General features: G+C 45.7%; 1 protein-coding gene across 1 annotated transcript; it reads left to right on the top strand.

Annotated features, from left to right (window-relative positions):
• The first annotated feature begins 4,784 nt into the window (after positions 1-4,784).
• Positions 4,785-22,084, top strand: LOC141967952 (myosin heavy chain, skeletal muscle, adult-like). Its single transcript, XM_074922229.1, has 38 exons — positions 4,785-4,991; positions 5,080-5,223; positions 5,317-5,473; positions 8,406-8,433; positions 8,531-8,642; positions 8,831-8,923; positions 9,054-9,117; positions 9,210-9,308; positions 9,415-9,518; positions 9,618-9,756; positions 10,387-10,505; positions 10,602-10,751; positions 11,572-11,742; positions 12,388-12,697; positions 12,847-12,920; positions 13,176-13,263; positions 13,357-13,474; positions 14,083-14,206; positions 14,299-14,435; positions 14,540-14,795; positions 15,595-15,837; positions 16,068-16,244; positions 16,331-16,476; positions 16,564-16,654; positions 16,742-17,131; positions 17,282-17,408; positions 17,578-17,696; positions 18,076-18,272; positions 18,665-18,848; positions 18,934-19,099; positions 19,252-19,376; positions 19,532-19,840; positions 19,942-20,145; positions 20,416-20,541; positions 20,636-20,806; positions 20,893-20,997; positions 21,141-21,236; positions 21,832-22,084. Exons 1-38 carry the CDS (start codon positions 4,785-4,787, stop codon positions 21,985-21,987), a joined length of 5,826 nt encoding a protein of 1,941 aa, XP_074778330.1. The 3' UTR covers positions 21,988-22,084.
• The last annotated feature ends 416 nt before the right edge of the window (positions 22,085-22,500 follow it).

The following is a 22,500-nucleotide window of genomic DNA, read 5'->3' as shown; positions in this document are numbered from 1 at the left end:
CTCTCTCAGCACGCTTAGCAAAAGTTTGCATCATAACTGACCACACCATTTGAAAGCTGCACTTCTTAACAGTGGATATTTGTCTCCTCTCATGCTGGAAATGCTTTTGCTTCACCTCTAAGCACGTTGGGTTCGGTGCTGAACAAATGCAATCCCTACTGCTACTGAATGGAAGTTTACGATAACATCATTTTTTCACCTAGGAGATGCCGAACAGCATCACCCACGAGAGACACCATCTCATTAACCCTGCAGGTAGGAAATCCACTGTGTGAAAAAATTTAAAAATCTCAAAGGAAGGAAGAAAGGGGGGGAGGCAGAAAGGAAAGAAGGAAGGGGAAAAGGGAGAATGGGAGGGAGGAAGGGAGGGAGGAAGGAAGGAAGGAAGGAAGGAAGGAAGGAAGGAAGGAAGGAAGGAAGGAAGGAAGGAAGGAGGAATTATGGATGCTTTGATGACACACTGACATCTCAATGCTGTTGTGTCTCCCACTTCAGCGACTAGTGTCCTCTATCAAGTTTGCCTTGTTACACACTCCCTTGAAGCTGGATTCTCCGTGTCACATGATCCACTGGTGATTCACAGGGTGCACTGATCCCTACAGGCATGTCCTGCTAATCCAGACAGCATGGCCGATAACAACATCAGCATGCTGCAAATCCCACAGGGACTGCTTTTTCAAAGTCATCTTCGCTTGCTTTCAGCAGTCATCCTGATTATTCCTTGATTAATAGGAGTCACCTTTCAAGGTATGTTTTGCTCCACCACACCAAACACAGCCCACGCATCTGTAACTGCTTTATGTTAACTTCCATTGCGTGTACCTGGGGAGTAAGGTATCAAAGCACAGCTGTTAACAGACAGAGGTCAACTTCCGTGCTGAGGACAGAAATGCCTAATAGAGCTCCACTGCAACTGCAGTTTCTTCTTCAGGAGGTAGCCAGCACATACATTCATGCTGGTCATTTGCGCCTGCTGCTACGGTGCATTGGACCAGAGAAACGTTCTGTGAAAGGACGACCTCCTCCAGCATCTTCCCGTTACATGCAAGTGGGACAGTGTGTTACAGTTCTTCAGCCCGCTGAGCAGTCAGGCAGCCTTTCTCATCTTCCTTTCAGGAAGCTGCTGCCCGCAGTTTTCTGGGCTCTCCTTTGCAGATCCCCTAGTCTTCTTCTCACCTACGTCTTCTCTTGGAATCCTTTTCCTTCTATGTCTGAACGGGAGTTGGCTCATTACCTCTCCCTGACTCTGCCCACAGCCAGTTAGGCTCTTAGTACTTATTCAGGAATTCTCCTGGAATTACTTTCATCCTTGTAATTATTTTCGTTGTTTAAATAGAGTGATAAGGGGGACCCTGGGAACTACCAACCAGTCAGCCCCACGTCAGTGACCAGTAAGATCGTGGAACAGGCCTTTGACCTTCCTGGAAGTTACGTCAAAGTCTATGGATCAGGGAGGTGATTAGAGGCAGCATGGCTTCACTGAGAGCAAATTGTGCCTGACTCATCTAGTGGTCCTCTACAATGGCGTGACTGCATCAGTGTACAAGGGAACGGCAGCTGATGTCATCTACCTGGACCTCTGGAAGGCCTTTGATACAGCTTCCCCCAACATTCTTGCCACTGTATCGGAGAGTTATGGTTTTGATGGAGGGACTGTTAGTGGGATAAGGAACTGGCTGGCTGTTTGGCCACATCAGAAGAGTTACAGTCAAAGGCTTAGTGTCCAAATAGAAACCAGTGGTGTTCCTCAGGGGTTCGTATGGAATCAATACTATTTAATATCTTCCTTAATGACATACCCCGTAGGATTGAGTGCATCCTCAACAAGTTTACAGACAACACCAAGTCGAGTGGTGTGGTTGATATACCAGTGGGAAGGCATGCCATGCAGAGGGACCCTGATGAGCTTGAAGAGTGGGTCCATGTGAACCTGATGAAGTTCAACAAGGTCAAGTGCAAGGTCAAGCACCTGGGTCAGAACAATCCCCACTATCAGTATATACTGGGGGATGAGTGGCTTGGGAGCAGCCCTGCAGAGGGAGGGGATGCTCCCCCTCTGCTGTGCTCTCATGCGGCTCTCACCGGGAGTCCTGTATCCAGCTCTGGGTCCCCCAGTACAAGAAAGATACGGACCTGCTCAAGCAGGTGCAGAGGAGGGCCACAAGAGCGATCCAAGGACTGGAACACCTCTCCTCTATGAAGGAAGATGGAGCGAGTTGGGCCTGCTCAGCCGGGAGATGAGACAGCTCTGAGGAGACCGTATTGTGGCCTTTCGATATCTAGAGAAGGCTTGTAAGAAAGAGGGTGAAAGACTTTTTACCAAGGCCTGTAGTAACAGGAGAAGGGGAAGAGGTTTTAACCTGAGGAGGGTAGATTCCGGTTGGGTATATGGGAGACATTTTTTAAGATGAGGCTGGTGAGACAATGGAACAGACTGGCCCCAGAATTTGGGAATGCCCATCACCGAAAGTGCTCCAGCTCAGGTTGGATGGGGCTTTGAGCACCCTGATCTACTCAAAGATCTCCCTGCCCACAGCAGGGTTGCTGCACTAGATGATCTTTTTAAGGTCCTTTCCAACCCAAACCATTCTATGATTCTGTGATTCTATGACTCTACTCTCTAGCTTCTGCACATCCGTGGGAGTCAGAGATTGCACAGAGAAGTAGGACTTCAGATGCACCCCTGCGCTCGGCGTTTCCCACTGGTTGTTTCTGGACTCCTCCTGGGCAGGGCACAGGGTGTTTCCATCAGCCTCCCCATGCCCTGCGCAGGGATCCCCGGGGTGAGCTCTGGGTTTGAACTTCAAAAAAGTGGGTGCTGCAGTGCCAGAGCCCTCCTTGGAACAAGCTCTTCATGCACAGGCCAGTGCTGGAGACCGGGTATTACCTTGGATCACAGGCATCATTTTTCTGACCTTGCCCCTGTGTGATAAAGCACCGAGCTTTATCCACTGAGCTCTTTTAATAACCAAAATGCCAGTGACCCAGGAGGAGAGCGTGTTTAGAACTGACAGTGTTTAAAGCAGCTCAAGTGACAGTGCCCTTTTCCTAGAACTGGATCAGTCACTCTCCAGGACTACCAGCAGACTGCCCCTTTCTCAGAGTATCATCATTGTACAGGACTGCCTACCACCTCTAGTGCTCTCATAGACAGTACTGTGTTGATAGCTTTTGTTGTATGAATGTGTAAGTGTGCAAGATATTTGGGATGGGATGGGAGTGCTGGACTGAGGATGCGTCAGAGTGCAGAGGATCTTGGACTGTATGCTGTGTGTGTGATTGTGTGTACAGTTGTGTTTGGGTGGAGGGGTGGGGGTTTTTTGGAGTTGTAGGTAGTGAAAGGCTACAGGTACCTCCCCAGCTTCCTGACCCAGTTGAGGACATAGTCTGACATATGTTGACATTTGGTGCATATGTGAGGAACAATCTTAAGCTGTTTAGGACATTACTTTGCATTTTTGGCTCTATGATGTCCTGTACCTTTCTATCACTAAATCTATACTAAGTTTCGAGGTATAATAGAAAATTTGTTAATTTCTTTGGTATTTGTCACTAAATATTACAGAGATATATTTAGTCAGCTCTGTGACTAATTCATTTTTGAGCATACCATATCTTTCAACTGGAATGATTAGAAATGAATGTAAATATTTCTTTGTGTTGGGGTGCATCTCATTTCTCAAGGATGTCACATATAGGAATTTGGATTGTAACACATTTTGTTTCTCTCATTTAAGTTTTTGCATGAGTTTATTTAAATTAATTTATCAAGAATATATTAGGTTTTTCTCACAGTTTATCTACCGTCCTCGTTGCATTTCTTCATTAACTTTAGGACATCATCTGGAAAATATTAATGTTATTGACACAATGCACCTTTAAGAGTTGTGGCACAGACATGCACTAAAATCTTCCTTAAGTACAGGAAGAAATCACTGGAAATGGAGCAATAGTATCCAAAGTCCCACATCTAAGTTCTTCAAGTGCCTTGGCTAATTGGGATTCTCTCCTTAAGTCTCTTGTCAAATTATTTATAGCCGATACATTCACATCATTGGTAAGATACAAAACATTTCTAAATATATCTGGTCAAATCAAATGACAATTATGTCCTTAGTTAAGTTTGCCAGACAATGCTTTGCCAAAGAATGTTTGCCAAAAAATATTTTGACCGAAAAAAGAGGAGGAATCCAGAGCATCTGCCAACCAGACTCTATAAAAGTGTCTTTGCAGTGCTCTGTCCTGTCTCCAAGAAAAGTTTCAAGGTAAGTGTGCTAGGTCTAGTGGTTTGTTGAAAATAGGCATCCCCCTTTGTTGCATATTGTGCAGTATATTATTCCCTCTATAACTGGATTCCAAATAAGTTTTTCCACCTGCTTTCAAGACATCTGTATATTTTCTACCCATACCTTTTTTTTTTTTTTTCTTTTTAAAAAATTTTACATAAGAATGCAAAGATTCCTTTAATATTCACTGATATGAGACTGTACAATCTGTAATGCCAATGTACAATCTGTACAGTGTCATGGGACAGAAATTACAGCAGTTTTTAAGAGGTTATTCTGTATTATTCAAGGATGAAAACAAGATGTTTCTCTTTGGGGTTTAAATTATTAAACAGGAGGAAAGCTAGTTTTGCTAGGTTTAGCAGTCCTAGTATGTGCTTAATATTAAATCATTGGAAAAGTTCTCCTTGCAAGAAAGGTATGTTAATGATCTATTAATGCTCCATTTCTTTTCTCCCACAGGGTTGTCTGGTGACTTGTCTTCAATAAAGTGCAGACATGACTTCTCCAGATGCTGAGATGGCCGCCTTTGGGGAGGCGGCTCCTTATCTCCGAAAGTCAGAAAAGGAGAGAATTGAGGCCCAGAACAAGCCTTTTGATGCCAAGTCATCGGTCTTTGTGGTGCATCCTAAGGAATCCTTTGTGAAAGGGACAATCCAGAGCAGGGAGTCAGGGAAGGTCACTGTCAAGTCTGAAGGTGGAGAGGTGAGTGAAAGACAGAGCTTAAAAACTGTATGTAATTCCCAGTCTCAGCTCTCTCAGACATACATGCGTTTCTTTCCTCATATGACAGACCCTGACCGTGAAGGAAGATCAGATCTTCTCCATGAACCCTCCCAAGTACGATAAAATCGAGGACATGGCCATGATGACCCACCTCCACGAACCCGCTGTGCTGTACAACCTCAAAGAGCGTTACGCAGCCTGGATGATCTACGTAAGTACCAGCAGCAGTCTTCCTCTGGGCAGCGAGGAGGAACTGCTCTGCCAGGGTAGGTGGAAGCCAACGTGCTGTCTCCCTTCCTCACAGACCTACTCGGGTCTCTTCTGCGTCACTGTCAACCCCTACAAGTGGCTGCCGGTGTACAACCCGGAGGTGGTGTTGGCCTACCGAGGCAAGAAGCGCCAGGAGGCCCCCCCACACATCTTCTCCATCTCTGACAATGCCTACCAGTTCATGCTGACTGGTGAGTTGTTTGGTGTTCTTTAAATTATTTGGCTGTGAACATTCTCAGAGAAGAAAAAAAAAAAATATTTTCATTGCAAAATAGTTCAGTTCAATGGTGTTGGGAGAGTGGATTTCCTCTCATCATTGGAAATATTTTTCTTGTTGGACTCTGTCATTGAGACCATGTTTCTAGCAGTCAACGTTATAATTTATTGCCCAAAATATTTATGAGAATATGGTTTAATGCTGAATACATTGTCAGATTTTCCTTCAAAGAGAACTGGATAAACTTTTAATGTTCTGGCTTTTTCTTAGTTGAGAGGATTTTTCTTTGAATGATTTGCTTGGATTTGCTTTTTGACTGAGTCACTAGGGTAGTGGTCTTTAAATATGATTGATTGTAAAGAAAAAGAAGATTCAACATTGAAGCCAATGCTTTCTATGGTGTTTTTATGAAAACTCAGGAAGCAGTCTTAATCAGACATTACAGTGAAAGATGCTTGGAAAGGTGTTAGTTTCACCCTTGTCTCAGAAGCATTTCCTTCTTTTCCATTCATTAAAAGAAAGGTAAGCAGTAAGAAAGAAGGTCAATGAATACATTTCTAGAATTGTTTAAATCGCCAGACTTTCAAGAAAGAGCAGATTAGTCAGAAAAATATTAAACAATGATGTATTTAAATTTGTTAAAATAAAACCTTTTCCCTGCTCCCCCCCCAATTACTCTATTCAGTTCTGTAGTATTCAGAGAAGTAAGAAAGTTAATTGGAAGAGAATACTATGAAAATGAAACAGTAATAAATTGTTGTTTGCTTAGTGTGCCTTACCATGGCAGTATTTATGCAAGTCATACATTTACTCTTACTGTCACCTTCAAGATATGTGCAGGAACTTGGTGAACACAAATCCAAATCAGCTCCTAGTATATAGTTACCTAACGGCTTAGTCTTTTCAGACTGAATGCAGGTTATTGGAAAGCACCATCCTAGAGGCTTGGAAGAAATGTAAGCCAACTGGCAAAAAGCACTTTGTTGAAGGCCAATCCAGTTACACAGCCTATTGAGCTAGGCTATTAAACACATAAAGACTTTTGTCAAAACATAACTCTGGCTAGTCAACTGTGAAAACACAAAAAAGGTATGCAAAACTAAAGGTTTGAGAACAACTTGCAGCACACAAGAAAAAAAATGCTTCTTTCTTTTTCAAATACACAAGGAGCAGAAGGGCTTAAAGTGAGTCTGTACTGACACAGTCAAAATTTAAAAAGACAGCTTGGAAAATACAAGGTTGTACGAGAACACTAAATGAGATTTTCATTTGTTTACCTTAAAGTAGTGTGGGAAGTATTCGTTTCTGGAACTCCTCCTTATAGTGGGATTCATCAGAGGAACTTCTGATTGAAGTGTCCTTAAAAAAAGCAACAACAGAATAAACACTAGAAAATTTCTAGGACATAATTCAACCAGGCATTCCAATTGAACCCTACAGATCAAAATTATCACTGAAAATTTATTGGAAAACGGTGAGTGTTACAGTAATTTTTAAAAGAGTTGTGAGGCAGTTTTAAGGAACCGCATACCATTAAACTTGATTTTTGTAAAAGCCAAACTGCCAGTAATTTCTAAAGACAATTAGGAGCATATTAGAGGCATGTGAATATGTGACTTAACAAGAAAAAAAGATGCACTTTTTCTAAAGGGAAGCCTTAAAAAAACACTTTTTTTTTTTTTTAACAAAGAAGAGCAGGTCAAGGTAGCCTATCTGAATCTAGTAAAGATCTTCAGTACAGTTGTTAAAGCAGGTATTCTTAGCATAATTGTTTATGCTTACATCCACCACCAGCTGTAGAATAGAGAAGGTTTGAAAATAACTGGTTAAGAAAAAGGAAGACATATAAAAAGAGTTTTTTTCAGTTTTCATAGTACAAAGATTTTACCAATGAAGTCACACTGGGATATGTTCTGGGACCTCTGCTGCTCAATATTTATTTAAATGATCTGGAAATGACGACAAACTTTCTGTTTTAACTAAGTCCTTCATGCCAGTAAAGATGAAGTCTAACAGTGAAGAATTTCGGAGGGACTTTATGACATTAAATGATTAGATTATTATTCAGTGATGTAGCAACAAAGTTTGCACAACTAGAATGTAAAACAATAGACATAGAAAAAAACCCCCAAACAACCAAAAGATGGGCTCTTTTCTGACAACTACTGCTTTTGTTACAGATATCCTTTAATACAGCTTTAAAAATTTCGGCTCGGTGATCAAAAATCTACAAAATAACCAGTTGAAAGGTGGAGGTCACTGAGCAAGAAATACAAAAAAACAAATACAAAAATACAAAAAACCAAAACAGAAATACAAAAAAACAAAATTCTGGAAAGCAAACTCTTTCTAAGCTATTACACATAAAACCATCAAATCTACCTCTGGAAGTATCAAAATTTCAATATTCGAGAGTATGGGAGAGTACATTGAAAAAGATTACTACATGCTTATCATGACATTGTGATTTTCTTTAGCTAACAATCAATTGGCCACTGACAGAAAAACTGTCTATGGGGGCCTATGGACTGATCAGAAGTGGTTCTTCTTGTGTAATAAAGTTTATGGGAAGCACTTGTTCCAGTTCACATTACTTTACAGATTAATCAATAACTCTATAAAAATACTCCTTAGTTGGGATTATTATCTTAAAGAAAATAAGCAGCTTGATATGAGGAGAATATGCAGAAAAAGAAGAGCATATACTACACCTGACATCCACCTCACGGTTGACATGTCACCTTCCAGCTAAAGCTGGGAACTGTGAAAAAGGAATTTTGGGTGAAGCCAGACAGGTTTATGAAAAAAATTAGCCTACTGCTAGAGAGTCTACTAAAAGTAACAAATTTTATTTAGGATATTAATGATATATATAAATAATCTATTCGTTTCTGCCCCTTTCACAGATCGTGAGAACCAGTCGATCCTGATCACGTATGTAGATCCCTTCTCGGGTCCCTGTGGGGCTGCCCGGTGCTGGGGGACCTCCCGCCTGACCACACGCTCTCTGCTTCTCTCTTTGGTTTCACAGCGGAGAATCCGGTGCCGGGAAGACTGTGAACACAAAGCGTGTCATCCAGTACTTTGCAACAATTGCAGCGAGTGGGGAGAAGAAGAAGGAGGAGCAGTCAGGCAAAATGCAGGTGAGTCAGGAGGAACAGATGGAACACTTGCCATGTCAGATAAACACTGTCATTGAATAATTATCAGGCTGTAGAGAAAGTTTGAGGCTCATATCATTAATTATTAGATACTGGCTTGAATCAAAGCTTTCCTCTGTTCCTGAGATGATTTTTGGAGAGGATAACCAGCAATAATGATCATTCTGCAGGGAACGCTTGAGGATCAAATCATCAGCGCTAACCCACTGCTGGAGGCCTTTGGAAATGCCAAGACCGTGAGGAACGACAACTCCTCCCGCTTTGTAAGTTGTTGCTTTGGACCAAAATGCCCCCTCCTTATAACAGCAGTGATGATGGGCTAGTGGTGTTCTCACATAAGGAGATGGCAATGAAATGTACCGAGGCTGAAATGCTTCTTTTTCCCCTTAACAGGGCAAATTCATCAGAATCCACTTTGGGGCCACAGGCAAACTGGCTTCTGCCGACATTGAAACCTGTAAGACGCTCTCCTGGCCTGATCCCATTCTTTCCTAAATTCCCAGCTCCACGTGCGTTCCCGTGCCTAACTCTTTCCACCCTCCTTGCCAGATCTGCTGGAGAAGTCCAGAGTCACTTTCCAGCTCAAGGCAGAAAGAAGCTACCACATATTTTATCAGATCATGTCCAACAAGAAGCCAGAGCTAATTGGTAGGAAGGATCATGATGTCCTTTTGAGGATGATTGCTGAGCAACAGTTCCCTCTGTTACCTGGTTGGCAAAACTAAGCCTATGCCTTGCCTCTTCCTGCTTTCAGACATGCTCCTTATTAGCACCAACCCTTTTGATTTCCACTATGTGAGTCAAGGTGAGGTCACTGTTCCCAGCATTGATGACCAGGAGGAGCTCATGGCTACAGATGTAAGTGACACAGCAAAAAGGTACCTAGTGTACAAGTCTCAAAGGTGACCTAGGTGACCTACTAAGGACCCGGATTTTAATTCTTTGTTTTTTCTGCAGAGTGCCATCGACATCCTGGGCTTCACTGCTGATGAAAAGACCGCCATCTACAAGCTGACGGGGGCTGTCATGCACTACGGGAACCTGAAATTCAAGCAGAAACAACGAGAAGAGCAGGCAGAGCCCGATGGCACAGAAGGTATCAGCAAAATCAACAGCTGGCTTGTTCAAAGCACTTCTCTGTTTGCAGAGGTGATATGTTAGCCTCTAATGACAGGCCGCTTGTTGGTCCCAATCACCGCGTAAAATTCTGAGGAAAAAAATTTTTGTTCGTTGTCTATCTATCCTCAGAGGTGCTTCCCTGATCATGGGAAGTACCATTATTTTATCTAATGAATACTCCCCAAATGCACACAGCCTGGAAGGGGGAACTTCAACACAGAGTACTACTCTCTCTGCAAAGCCTTCAACCACTATGTCACCATGATGTGCAATCATATTTTGGTGAACTCAACCCTGCATTCTTTGCTATGCAGAAAACCACTTTCCACAGGAAAGGAAGGTGCTGCATGCATATCTCATGAATTCTCAGAGGCTTTTGGAGTTCCTCTGGGAACTTCCAGACTCAAACAGTTCATATACAACCCTTACCAGGTCTTGCCTTCAAAGGAGGCCATCATTGGCTTCCAGAATTTATATTCCTTCACAGAGCTTATGTATGAGACCAGACCAATACTTTTCCATTTCTAGAACATGAACAGCAGTTATACACACTGACCAAATTCTAGCCATTGTTCAAAGATAAATGCTTCTCTCTCTCCCTCTTTAGTGGCAGACAAAGCTGCCTACCTGATGGGCCTAAACTCAGCTGATCTGCTCAAAGCCCTGTGCTATCCCCGAGTCAAGGTCGGGAATGAATTTGTGACCAAAGGTCAAACTGTGGAACAGGTAAGTAGAAGATAGCTTGAAAATGTCTTGAAAGAGTACTTGAGCATTCTTCTTTGACTCTAGGAAGTAAGTCTGTTTCTTTCTTCTGTGCTCTAGGTGAACAATTCAGTGGGTGCTCTGGCAAAAGCTGTGTTTGAGAAGATGTTCTTGTGGATGGTTATTCGCATCAACCAGCAGCTGGATACGAAGCAGCCCAGACAGTACTTCATTGGTGTCCTGGACATTGCTGGCTTTGAGATCTTTGATGTAAGGAACAGGGATTTGGCACCACAGTCAAGGGAGGGGTAGGGAGGTGTCATGAGGACTCAGAAACACACTTCTTTTTAAGCAGATTCAGAACTTTATCCTCCTCATCTGCAGTTCCTAGAACCTCCCCTCCCTCCCCCCCCTTCTCTGTCACAGTAGCACCCTCAAATGGCTTTGCTAACAGAGACTTTGATTCTAACGTCAAGAGGTAGAAGAAAGCTCTGCTTTCTGACAATTGGTCTCAGAGGCCCTTAAGGGGGCCTTGGGTCTTAGGCTTTGCAAACAAAGAGACAGCTTTAGGACTAAGGCTCACACAGATGTAGGCCACAGGTGTGGGTGCTCTTGGAAAAGCCACGGAAAGGGTAGTGCTATGGGGAAGTTCACAGCATGTTTCTGGTGTTGTGAATGCAGTGATGATGCTAGGACTTCTGTGTCAGAGCAGAGAAACCCCCTGACTGTTGATCTGAGGACAGAGGCATTCTTGGGTGGGACCCTGAGGATGTTTCCACTCTCTAGGTGGTCAGAGAACTGAGACACCTACACGGTGCCGCAGCTGAAGTTACTGAAGGATTTGCGTTTGAGTAACACAGTAAAAAAGGACGATTACTTTTACCTTGATTTCAAAAGTAATAAAAATAAAATCCTTCAAGGACAGTAGACTTTACCACAGAAGTCCTGCTAAGGAAACACATGCAGTTACAGTACAGTTAGGAGTGATGTCTCAGCTGGGGCACTTCAGACAGCATTAGGAGACTGCTAGCAAAACCCGGTGGAATTTGCACACCTTGAGAACCTGTGCACCTCTTCTTGCTTTGGGCAGTTCAACAGCTTTGAGCAGCTGTGCATCAACTTCACCAACGAGAAACTGCAACAGTTCTTCAACCACCACATGTTTGTGCTGGAGCAGGAGGAGTACAAGAAGGAGGGAATTGAATGGGAGTTCATTGACTTTGGCATGGACCTGGCTGCCTGCATTGAGCTCATTGAGAAGGTACCTGTTCTGTGCAAGCGTATGAAGTACTTTGAATTTCTCTGATGTTTCTGAGCCAGATTCAGCTCAGAAGAACTCGCGGCCAGGCATTCAGTGTCAGTTAAACAAGATATATTGCACCAAAATTGATTTTAGTCTGGGGAAGAGTACTCTAGGAAATGAGAATCTGTGCCATCAATCTTGTTTTACCTGGTCTTCAAGCATGGGAAAAATAGCCTGGACTCCCTCCAACAGACTTCTTGAAAACCCCTGGAGTCAATCTCCTTTCCTTTTTCCTCTGAAGACACAAATCAGGATTCCAGGTAGAAATTTGGGAAATAAATATCATCTCGCCTGATTTCTCAAATCAAATGAGACTCTTCCAGATGTTTTCCCAATTATTTTTCTGTTTACCACTTCTCCCTTTAATTCTACTCAGCATTCTAACCTGAACAAGACAGACATTCTTACTAGTCCTGTGAAGACAGGCTGCAGGACGTCAGTGGAAGGCAGAAACAGGCTCCCTGTCTGAGAACAACTCCCAACAAACTCAGGCCCTTACCCAGGCGGAGATGCTACCAGCAATACCCTGCTATCTTTGATGTTTATAGCACACGTTTCACATCGTTATAATTTTTCTCTGTTACTTCTTGTGGTACCTTCCAGCCCATGGGCATCTTCTCCATCCTGGAAGAGGAGTGCATGTTCCCCAAGGCAACTGACACCTCTTTCAAGAACAAGCTCTATGACCAGCATCTGGGCAAGTCCAACAACTTCCAGAAGCCCAAGCCTGCCAAAGGCAAGGCTGAGGCCCACTTCTCCCTGGTGCACTATGCTGGCACAGTGGATTACAACATCACTGGCTGGCTTGAGAAGAACAAGGATCCCCTGAATGAAACTGTCATTGGGTTGTACCAGAAATCATCCCTGAAAACATTGGCCTTACTCTTTGCCTCCTATGGTGGAGCAGATGCAGGTCAGCTTTGTGAAAACAAATTTATTTTCAGTGTGGGACAATGTTGACACAGGCTTAAAGAAGTGAACATTAAGCATTTAAAGTTTTGTCATCTGTAGGCTCCAATATGCAACATCCATATTTTAATACTTCTTTTCTTCCATTCACAGAGGGTGGTGGTGGTGGCAAAAAGGGTGGCAAGAAGAAGGGTTCTTCTTTCCAGACTGTCTCAGCTCTTTTCCGGGTAAGTACAGAATTGACTACCTTATTAAAAATACCTTCCGAAATAACACAAGAGTTCAGTGGAATTGCTGTGAGAAGACAGCCCTTTAATTCTTGAGGAGACTCAGATTCATATTATTGAAGGAGCTTTACACTAGCATGACCTTGAATTATTTTTAGGTCAAGACACTGAAAGATTCAGGTTTAAAACATAAGTCATATATAAGCATGCATTGCTTACAAGCTTTAATCTAAACTTTGACTTGTCATCTCACAGGAGAATTTAAACAAGCTGATGACCAATCTACGCAGCACTCACCCCCATTTTGTACGATGCATCATCCCAAATGAAACAAAAACACCTGGTAAGGGGAGCCAATAGGATAAAAACTCAAGCTAAGAAGCTCTTCTCCCGGGTGTCAAACAACGGGGTAGTCCCTAACGATGGTGTTTGTTAGGTGCTATGGAGCATGAGCTGGTGCTGCATCAGCTGCGGTGCAATGGTGTGCTGGAAGGGATCAGAATTTGCAGGAAAGGATTCCCCAGCAGAGTCCTGTATGCTGACTTCAAACAGAGGTAAGAGTGCTCCACCTTTGTGCCCATTCTTTTCCTGTTCCACACCTTCTATGTCCTAAATTACTTAAGTATCATATTTGTTATACTACAGAGTTCAGTGTATACACCCTGTAATCTAATCACATTACCATAGACTACTTCGGAAAAAAATGAGGTAACATAAAAGTTTCTTTCACACATCCATTTTACATTTGAACAACAACACATATTTACACTCAGTGTCCTAAAAATGTCTGTGTGCTGCCTTCAGGGAGGTCTGTCCCTATCAGCGATGTAGTCAGCTGTTGCTGAAAATGACCCACTGAGAGATCTTGCTGAGAAGTAACTGAGTATACTAACGCAAATATTTTAACAAGGAACTGAACAGTAATCTAAAAATAGTTCACTGCCAGTTCATGATGATATGACATGGCTGATGATCAGGATTCCCTTGGACTCTGAGTTAACAGTATGATATCTTCAGTTATACTGTCTTGAAAGAATAGACTGTCTCTACTACATGACATTACTTGGTCAGACAACCAGAGGTTGCTGAGAAGGCTGTGGGGTTTGGTCGCAGTGGTGGTGTTGTCAGTGTAGATACCTTCATGTTCTGCACTCTCCTACAGATACAGGGTGCTAAATGCAAGTGCAATTCCAGAAGGACAGTTCATGGATAGCAAGAAGGCTTCAGAGAAGCTTCTTGGGTCCATTGATGTGGATCACACCCAGTACAGATTTGGACACACCAAGGTAGAAATGAGTCCTGCATTCAAACACTGTGTGACTCTCAGGTAGCTATGCACCAGCTGAGAATGATGTGCTCTAATGTTCCCTTTCTAAAGGTGTTCTTCAAGGCTGGGCTGATAGGCCTGCTGGAGGAGATGAGAGATGAGAAACTAACAGAGATTATGACCATGACACAAGCCAGGTGCAGAGGATTCCTGATGAGAGTGGAGTATCGGAGAATGGTGGAGAGGAGGTAGACGTTTCTCACCCTCATATCACATTCTCACGGGTCCCAGCAAATTGAGTCTAAATCCATCCAACCCAATGTATGCAATAACCATGTGGATTTCATTTCAGGGACTCAATCTTTTGTATCCAGTACAATGTCCGAGCATTCATGAACGTGAAGCACTGGCCCTGGATGAAGCTGTTCTTCAAGATCAAGCCCTTGCTGAAGAGTGCAGAATCTGAGAAGGAGATGGCCAACATGAAACAGGAGTTTGAGAAAACCAAGGAAGAGCTTGCAAAGTCTGAGGCAAAGAGGAAGGAGCTGGAGGAGAAAATGGTGGCCCTGCTGCAGGAGAAGAATGACCTGCAGCTCCAAGTGCAGGCTGTGAGTAATCACCGTTCATTTGTCCCTGGGAGAAGAACAATATGCAGCCAGAATGCTTCTTACCCTAAGCAGAGACTTGCAGGAAGCTGACTAATGTTCATCAGAAAAAAATCTAAATCACACACCCTGAGACACACTAGCTTTGAGGAAACAGGTACAGGCAGGGGCATGATGTGTCTCGTGGCAGCCCCACGTGACACCTGGCATTCCTGCTGTCTGGGGAAAGAGCCATGTAGCACTCGCCAACGTGTAACCCACAGCAGAGCTCTGAACTGGAAGGGAAGTATCTCCAGCTACTCAACTTTCAAAGCAGAGTATCTGTCTATCAGAGTAAAGGCAAACCTGAGAAGGACCCACTTGGCCTACTTAGAGCTACACTTGAAGGCACTGATTACTTTCCAAAACATGGATACTTCCCATTCAAGCTCAATTAGGAGAAGGCAGTTTCTTCACACCAAACAAAACACCGCTTTCGCCAGTAAATTATTTTCACAAAGCCTTTACTCTGCAAATATTCTAACGTTTGTGACGAGTCAATTAAAAAGAAAAAGATATTGAATACTATTTCTGTCAATTACCCTCCCTACGAGGCATTTTGAAGAGACAAAATGAATTTAGAGTCAATGCTGATTCCAGGGGACAGGGTTTCCCGGTAGCCACTGGGCAAGACCTTCCTGTTGCTGGAGTGGAGGGCCTGTTTCTGCCTCCATTTTAACACGTGACTACTCTGTGATACAGAAGACAGAGCAGAGAAACTTCAAAACCTTGCAACCCATAAAAATCTGTGTCTCCCCACCAGGAAGCAGACAGCTTGGCTGATGCTGAGGAAAGATGTGACCAGCTCATCAAAACCAAAATCCAGCTGGAAGCCAAAATAAAGGAGGTGACTGAAAGGGCTGAGGATGAGGAGGAAATTAATGCTGAGCTGACAGCCAAGAAGAGGAAACTGGAGGATGAATGCTCAGAGCTGAAGAAAGATATTGATGATCTTGAGTTAACGTTGGCCAAAGTGGAAAAGGAAAAGCATGCCACTGAAAACAAGGTACACGCACAGACAGTCACAATAAGGGGGAAGGGAGAGATGCCTCTCACATCAGCCTGGTATCCTCAGAACAAAGCTAGGTTTGGAACATGCCAGGAGCATCACTGCAGGGCAGCTAGGCATGCAAGATAAAAACCAAGCTCCTGGCTAAACACTGCAAAGTGAAAAGGTCACTGCACTAACAGTCAAGTCTTCTACACAGTCTTTTGGCACTTGCTTGCAATTACCAGGTGAAAAACCTGACAGAGGAGATGGCAGCCCTGGATGAGACCATTGCCAAGCTGACAAAAGAGAAGAAAGCCCTCCAAGAGGCCCATCAGCAGACACTGGATGACCTGCAGGTAGAAGAGGACAAAGTCAATACGCTGACCAAAGCTAAGACCAAGCTGGAGCAGCAAGTGGATGACGTAAGCACAGAGGTGTACAGCAAAACCAGGACAGGTAATAGAGTTAAACCTGACTGATGGAGCAATGATGGTCCTGTTTGTTTTAGCTGGAAGGGTCCTTGGAGCAAGAGAAGAAACTGCGCATGGACCTTGAGAGAGCCAAGAGGAAACTCGAAGGAGACCTGAAGCTGGCCCATGACAGCATAATGGACTTGGAAAATGATAAGCAGCAGCTGGATGAGAAACTGAAGAAGTAAGTGTGGCTGTGGGGCACCTGAGTGCTGGGCTGGTGCACTTGTCTTTCCTCTTTGAGCTCTGACACGGTTTGCTTTGCCCACAGGAAAGACTTTGAAATCAGCCAGATCCAGAGCAAAATCGAGGATGAGCAAGCCCTGGGCATGCAGTTACAGAAGAAGATCAAGGAGCTGCAGGCAAGCCTCTGTCCCTGGCCCCCTCTCACCAGTCTGAGGTCAGGAAGGAGGAGGGCATGGGTGTGAAGGGTCCCTAATGTTCCCCAGGCTCGTATCGAGGAACTGGAGGAGGAAATTGAGGCAGAGCGAACCTCTCGGGCAAAAGCAGAGAAGCATCGGGCTGACCTCTCGAGGGAGCTAGAGGAGATCAGCGAGCGCCTGGAAGAAGCAGGAGGGGCTACAGCAGCTCAGGTCGAGATGAACAAGAAGCGTGAGGCAGAATTTCAGAAGATGCGCCGTGACCTCGAAGAGGCCACGCTGCAGCACGAAGCCACGGCTGCCGCCCTGCGGAAGAAGCACGCGGACAGCACAGCTGAGCTTGGGGAGCAGATCGACAACCTGCAACGCGTGAAGCAGAAGCTGGAGAAGGAGAAGAGTGAGCTGAAGATGGAGATTGACGACTTGGCCAGTAACATGGAGTCTGTCTCCAAAGCCAAGGTACGGGATTGCAGTGGAGCATGCCCACAGGGACAAACTATGGCACACAGGCTACATCTGCCAGCCACGTTTTCATAACAAAGTCTGTGTTGTGAGGATAAGGCAGAGTCCAGGTGTTCATTTCCTCTCCTCCTTGTTCTGGCTCGGTAGGCAAATCTGGAGAAGATGTGCCGCACTCTGGAAGACCAGCTGAGTGAGATTAAAACTAAGGAGGAGCAGAATCAGCGCATGATCAATGACCTCAATACTCAAAGAGCTCGTCTGCAGACGGAATCAGGTGACATTTTCTCATTCCTGAGGAAGACCTGCATGCCATGAGGATAACACAGTGTGCAAAGTTACGGCTGATATGACCTCTACGGGCTACTCATGACTGCATGTGTTTACAGGCAAAAATTGTTACATTATTCATAACCAGGTGACTTTTCCCCCTTTGCTCTTCCCAGGTGAATATTCACGCCAGGTGGAGGAAAAAGATGCCCTGATTTCTCAGCTGTCTAGGGGCAAGCAAGGATTTACCCAGCAAATTGAAGAACTCAAGAGACATTTAGAGGAAGAAATAAAGGTCTGGAATGACTCTACTGCAACATTCCTTCCCCAAACACATGTAGAGCTGGAGGGAACACCAGTAATGCACATGCCCCCTGCTCATTAGCCAGAGAGGAAAGGAAGTGTAATGATTTTGATGCTGGAGGAAGCCATCCACAAGGCTTGCAGAGATTCTACCATACTCTCTAAGACAGGAGTCAGACACATATTACAGAGACAGCAGGTTACTTTCCCCAGAGCACCTGTCACTAACACGTCCTGATCAAGCTGATGTTCATTATCTCCCAGCTTTGCATTTGCCTAATTAGTGTTTCATTCTAATTTCACTGTCAGCTTCACTGTCAAGAGACATCTCAAGTCAAGTATTCAGGTTACCAATCCCAATGTCCCCACAGGCCAAGAACGCCCTGGCCCACGCCTTGCAGTCAGCTCGCCACGACTGTGACTTGCTGCGGGAACAATACGAGGAGGAGCAGGAAGCCAAGGGGGAGCTGCAGCGCGCCCTGTCCAAGGCCAACAGCGAGGTGGCCCAGTGGAGAACCAAATACGAGACGGATGCTATCCAGCGCACGGAGGAGCTGGAGGAGGCCAAGTACGTGGGACACGGGATGCGGAATGCCTGGAGAAGGCTGAGCCTGTCAGGGAAATTGGAGCGTCTTCGAGTGCATTAGGACAGGGGTGGGATGAAGGCAGCGATATAGTGTCATTGTGGTAGAGGGAGGAGAGGGAGAGAAAGGAAGAGTTTGGTGTGGAAAAAGTGTGGATTAGAAGGACAAATGGAGCCTTTATGGCTAGAAATGCTGAGACATGACAAATAATCAGTAAGTGCTAGGAAAAAGTCTTGGTAGATGCTTTAGGCTTCTTGTAATCTTGGAACACTGTGAAAAGCACTAGTCTCGAAGCCCCCAAGGTGGCCAACTGCCCTCTTGTGAAAATTGTCTCTGCTCTACGTTCTAACCCAGAGCTCTGCTTATCTCCTGCCAGGAAGAAGCTGGCACAGCGCCTGCAGGATGCAGAGGAACACGTTGAGGCTGTGAATGCCAAATGTGCCTCCCTGGAAAAGACAAAGCAGAGGCTTCAGAATGAAGTGGAGGACCTGATGATTGACGTGGAGCGATCTAATGCTGCCTGCGCGGCTCTGGATAAGAAGCAGAAGAACTTTGACAAGGTCTTTGGGCTCCAGCCCCGGGGCTCCTGGGCAGAGCATGTCCTCCCGACTGCCACCTGCATACTGACGCCCCGTTTCTCTTCAGATCCTGGCAGAATGGAAGCAGAAGTATGAGGAAACGCAGGCTGAGCTGGAAGCCTCCCAGAAGGAGTCTCGCTCTCTCAGCACGGAGCTCTTTAAGATGAAGAATGCCTATGAGGAGTCCTTGGACCACCTGGAAACGCTGAAGCGGGAGAACAAGAACTTGCAGCGTAAGTGCCTGGCCCTCTGCTCCTGGCAGGGCTTTCTCCCTGCCCACCACTACCGCCTGCAGGTCTGCAAAGATACTTGTCACCTTGGTGTGGCTGGGCCCTTCCCCTTCAGCTCTGAGCCTGACCGTGCCACTTCTCACCCTTCCTTGCAGAGGAGATTTCCGACCTCACGGAGCAGATTGCAGAGGGAGGAAAGGCGATTCATGAGCTGGAGAAAATCAAGAAGCAGATTGAGCAGGAGAAATCTGAACTGCAAGCCTCCCTGGAGGAAGCTGAGGTAGGTGCTAAGAAATGGTGTCCAGACTGAAAGTATGGGAGTAGTTATTTGCAGACATGGCAGGAAAGCAAGCCCAGATTTCACGAGGTACTGCATAAGAGACTACTTAGAAAGGAAGCAGTAGTTTGAGCCACTGTTCCTGCTGACTTGTCCAGGCCTCCCTGGAACATGAAGAGGGGAAGATCCTGCGCCTCCAGCTTGAGCTCAACCAGGTGAAATCTGAGATTGACAGGAAGATCGCAGAGAAAGATGAGGAGATTGACCAGATGAAGAGAAACCACCTCCGAATCGTGGAGTCCATGCAGAGCACCCTGGACGCCGAGATCAGGAGCAGGAACGAAGCCCTGCGGCTGAAGAAGAAGATGGAGGGAGACCTGAACGAAATGGAGATCCAGCTGAGCCATGCCAACCGCGTGGCTGCAGAGGCACAAAAGAACCTGAGAAACACGCAGGCAGTGCTCAAGGTCTGTTCCGCAAAGATGCATATAGAAGAATGTCTACCTTACATTTTTAAGACCCAGGAGTGTTGTGCCACCTTATAATGTCTCTTTCCTCTCTTTTACAGGATACCCAGATCCACTTGGACGATGCTCTCAGGACACAGGAGGACCTGAAGGAGCAGGTGGCCATGGTGGAGCGCAGAGCAAACCTGCTGCAGGCTGAAGTTGAGGAGCTACGGGCAGCCCTGGAGCAGACGGAGCGGTCGCGGAAAGTGGCTGAGCAGGAGCTCCTGGATGCCACTGAACGTGTGCAGCTCCTCCATACCCAGGTCAGGCACTCTGCATGAAATGAGTCCCATTAGCCAGGGATATCACAGAATCCAACTGCTATGCCTCTTGGAAGTGACTACCATATACAGTCCTGAAAAGCCATGCCGTAACTATGGCCCGTCCAGCCAGCCACCCGTCTCTGGTTTGCTGCTGTGGCTCTAAAGAAGACTCCTGCATTAACGTCTTTCATAAACAATACTCACACTTTCAGCTCCTGAAGTGGAGGCATTAGTTCTAACTGTAAAAAACATGTCTTTGCCTTTGCACAGAACACCAGCTTGATCAACACCAAGAAGAAGCTGGAAACAGACATTGTGCAAATTCAGGGTGAAATGGAGGATACGATCCAGGAAGCCCGCAATGCTGAAGAGAAGGCCAAGAAGGCCATCACAGATGTGAGCTGGGGGCTCCTTTCACTGCTAATGGTGGATGTGTTCTCCCCCAAATGTCTCCAACCCCAAAATGGCTTTCACCCTTTGCTCCCTTCAGGCAGCCATGATGGCCGAAGAGCTGAAGAAGGAGCAGGACACCAGTGCCCACCTGGAGAGGATGAAGAAGAACCTGGACCAGACGGTGAAGGACCTGCAGCACCGTCTGGATGAGGCCGAGCAGTTGGCACTGAAGGGAGGCAAGAAGCAAATCCAGAAGCTGGAGGCCAGAGTGCGTAGGGCTTTGAGTTGTGCGTGAGAGAACGTGTCATGTAAGTAAGCAGCACGGAAGCTCCAAAGCCGGGCTTCTCATTGCAGGTGAGGGAGCTGGAAGCGGAGGTTGACGCTGAGCAGAAGCACAGTGCTGAAGCCGTGAAGGGCGTGCGCAAGTACGAGAGGAGGGTGAAGGAGCTGACCTACCAGGTAAGGCAGGACGCCTCCTTGGGCTGACAGAGCTTTCTCACAAGTAGCCGAATTTTGCACACACCATCCCCAAGGGGAACTGTTAACCACACACGACGCAGAACCAATAATTCATTCTGTTTGCTGCTTACAAACCACTCTAGTCTGAGGAAGACCGGAAGAATATTCTCAGGCTTCAGGATCTGGTGGACAAGCTGCAAATGAAGGTGAAATCCTACAAGAGGCAAGCTGAGGAGGCTGTAAGTATTGCTTGAAGACTGGGCAAGAGTCACCTTCCAGCGGGGCAGCATGCTCGTTGAGATGAGTACAAATCCCAGGAAAGGGGCATGAGAGGAACTGCCAAGTCTTGGCCACGCCACGAGGCCTTGCAGAGTTCTGGGCACCCTGTGCTCAGGGATGAACTGAGGGAAGTTCTGCGGCCTGTTTGATACAGAAAGTCAGACTAAACAAACCCAGGGCTCTCACCTACTGACTGAGAAGTTCCTGAGTCTCTGCTACAGACCAAAAGCAGAGGGTTTCAGGGTCTTTCTCCACCTGCTAAGCCACACTGAGAGTTGGGCATCAATAATGGGGGAATAAGTCCAGAAATGACAAATCCAAGTGACAGAATTGCTCCTCAGGAGGGACACAGTGCCGCTGAGGCTTGTCACAGTGGGGCCCTGAATAAGGGAGGATGAGGAGGTCTGTGTGAGGCTTCCGTGTAGGCGGTGGTGGGTGGGGGATGGAGGTTTTGCCTTCCCCCAGGGAAGAGCCGCAGCCCCGCAAGGACGAGGCGCAGGAGGAGTGAAACCCCTGCCCTGGGCTCCTCACCACCGACTCCCTCTCCCCGCACAGGAGGAACTGTCCAATGTCAACCTCTCCAAATTCCGCAAGATCCAGCACGAGCTGGAGGAAGCTGAGGAGCGGGCTGACATTGCAGAGTCCCAGGTCAACAAGCTCCGTGTGAAAAGCCGGGAGTTTCATAGCAAGAAGATAGAAGAGGAGGAGTGAGGATGTCATGAGGCAGCAAAGTGACCTGAGGGATGCACAAAATGTGAACCTCTGTCGCTTTCGCCTGCAATGAATGTTTGTAACCATGTCAATGTCTAGAGAATAAAGATTGTAGATTTCTCTGCATACAGATCATGAGTGGCTTCTCAGTTCCCCATGTTTTGGTGGTTTTGTGTGCCTAGCTAGCCATGGGATCCCATTAAACTTTGGCTATTGCTGAATGTTTAGCTTGTGTCCATTATCTGGCTGATGTGTAGCACATGTTTTTATTTCATCATCAGTTAAAAGTATAGGTAATTATGTAGTTTTCCTTGGTAGAGGAAGGGACATAGAAGATGACCAATTTGCAACAGACACAGCACCGTTTAGGTGTTTCACTGATACCCCACAATTATACAATTTTTCTTTCTACTATCTGTTTCCTATTACCTTCACCTACACCTCTTGGCTGCAGAATTCCATAGAGCTGCTGGGCACCTCACAGGGCCACATCATGACAGTATTTTTGGGGGG

Source organism: Athene noctua, chromosome 18 (genome assembly GCF_965140245.1).
Source record: "Athene noctua chromosome 18, bAthNoc1.hap1.1, whole genome shotgun sequence".
NCBI classification, from domain to species: Eukaryota; Metazoa; Chordata; class Aves; order Strigiformes; family Strigidae; genus Athene; species Athene noctua.
This window is presented reverse-complemented; position numbering and strand designations above follow the sequence as displayed.

Bases quoted from the DNA above. Each gene is read 5' to 3' on its own strand.
- LOC141967952 (XM_074922229.1), top strand. From the start codon at position 4,785: ATGACTTCTCCAGATGCTGAGATGGCCGCCTTTGGGGAGGCGGCTCCT. The intron at 12,698-12,846 runs GTCAGCTTTGTG...TTCCATTCACAG, and splicing joins CTATGGTGGAGCAGATGCAG to AGGGTGGTGGTGGTGGCAAA. The intron at 14,796-15,594 runs GTGAGTAATCAC...TCTCCCCACCAG, and splicing joins TGCAGCTCCAAGTGCAGGCT to GAAGCAGACAGCTTGGCTGA.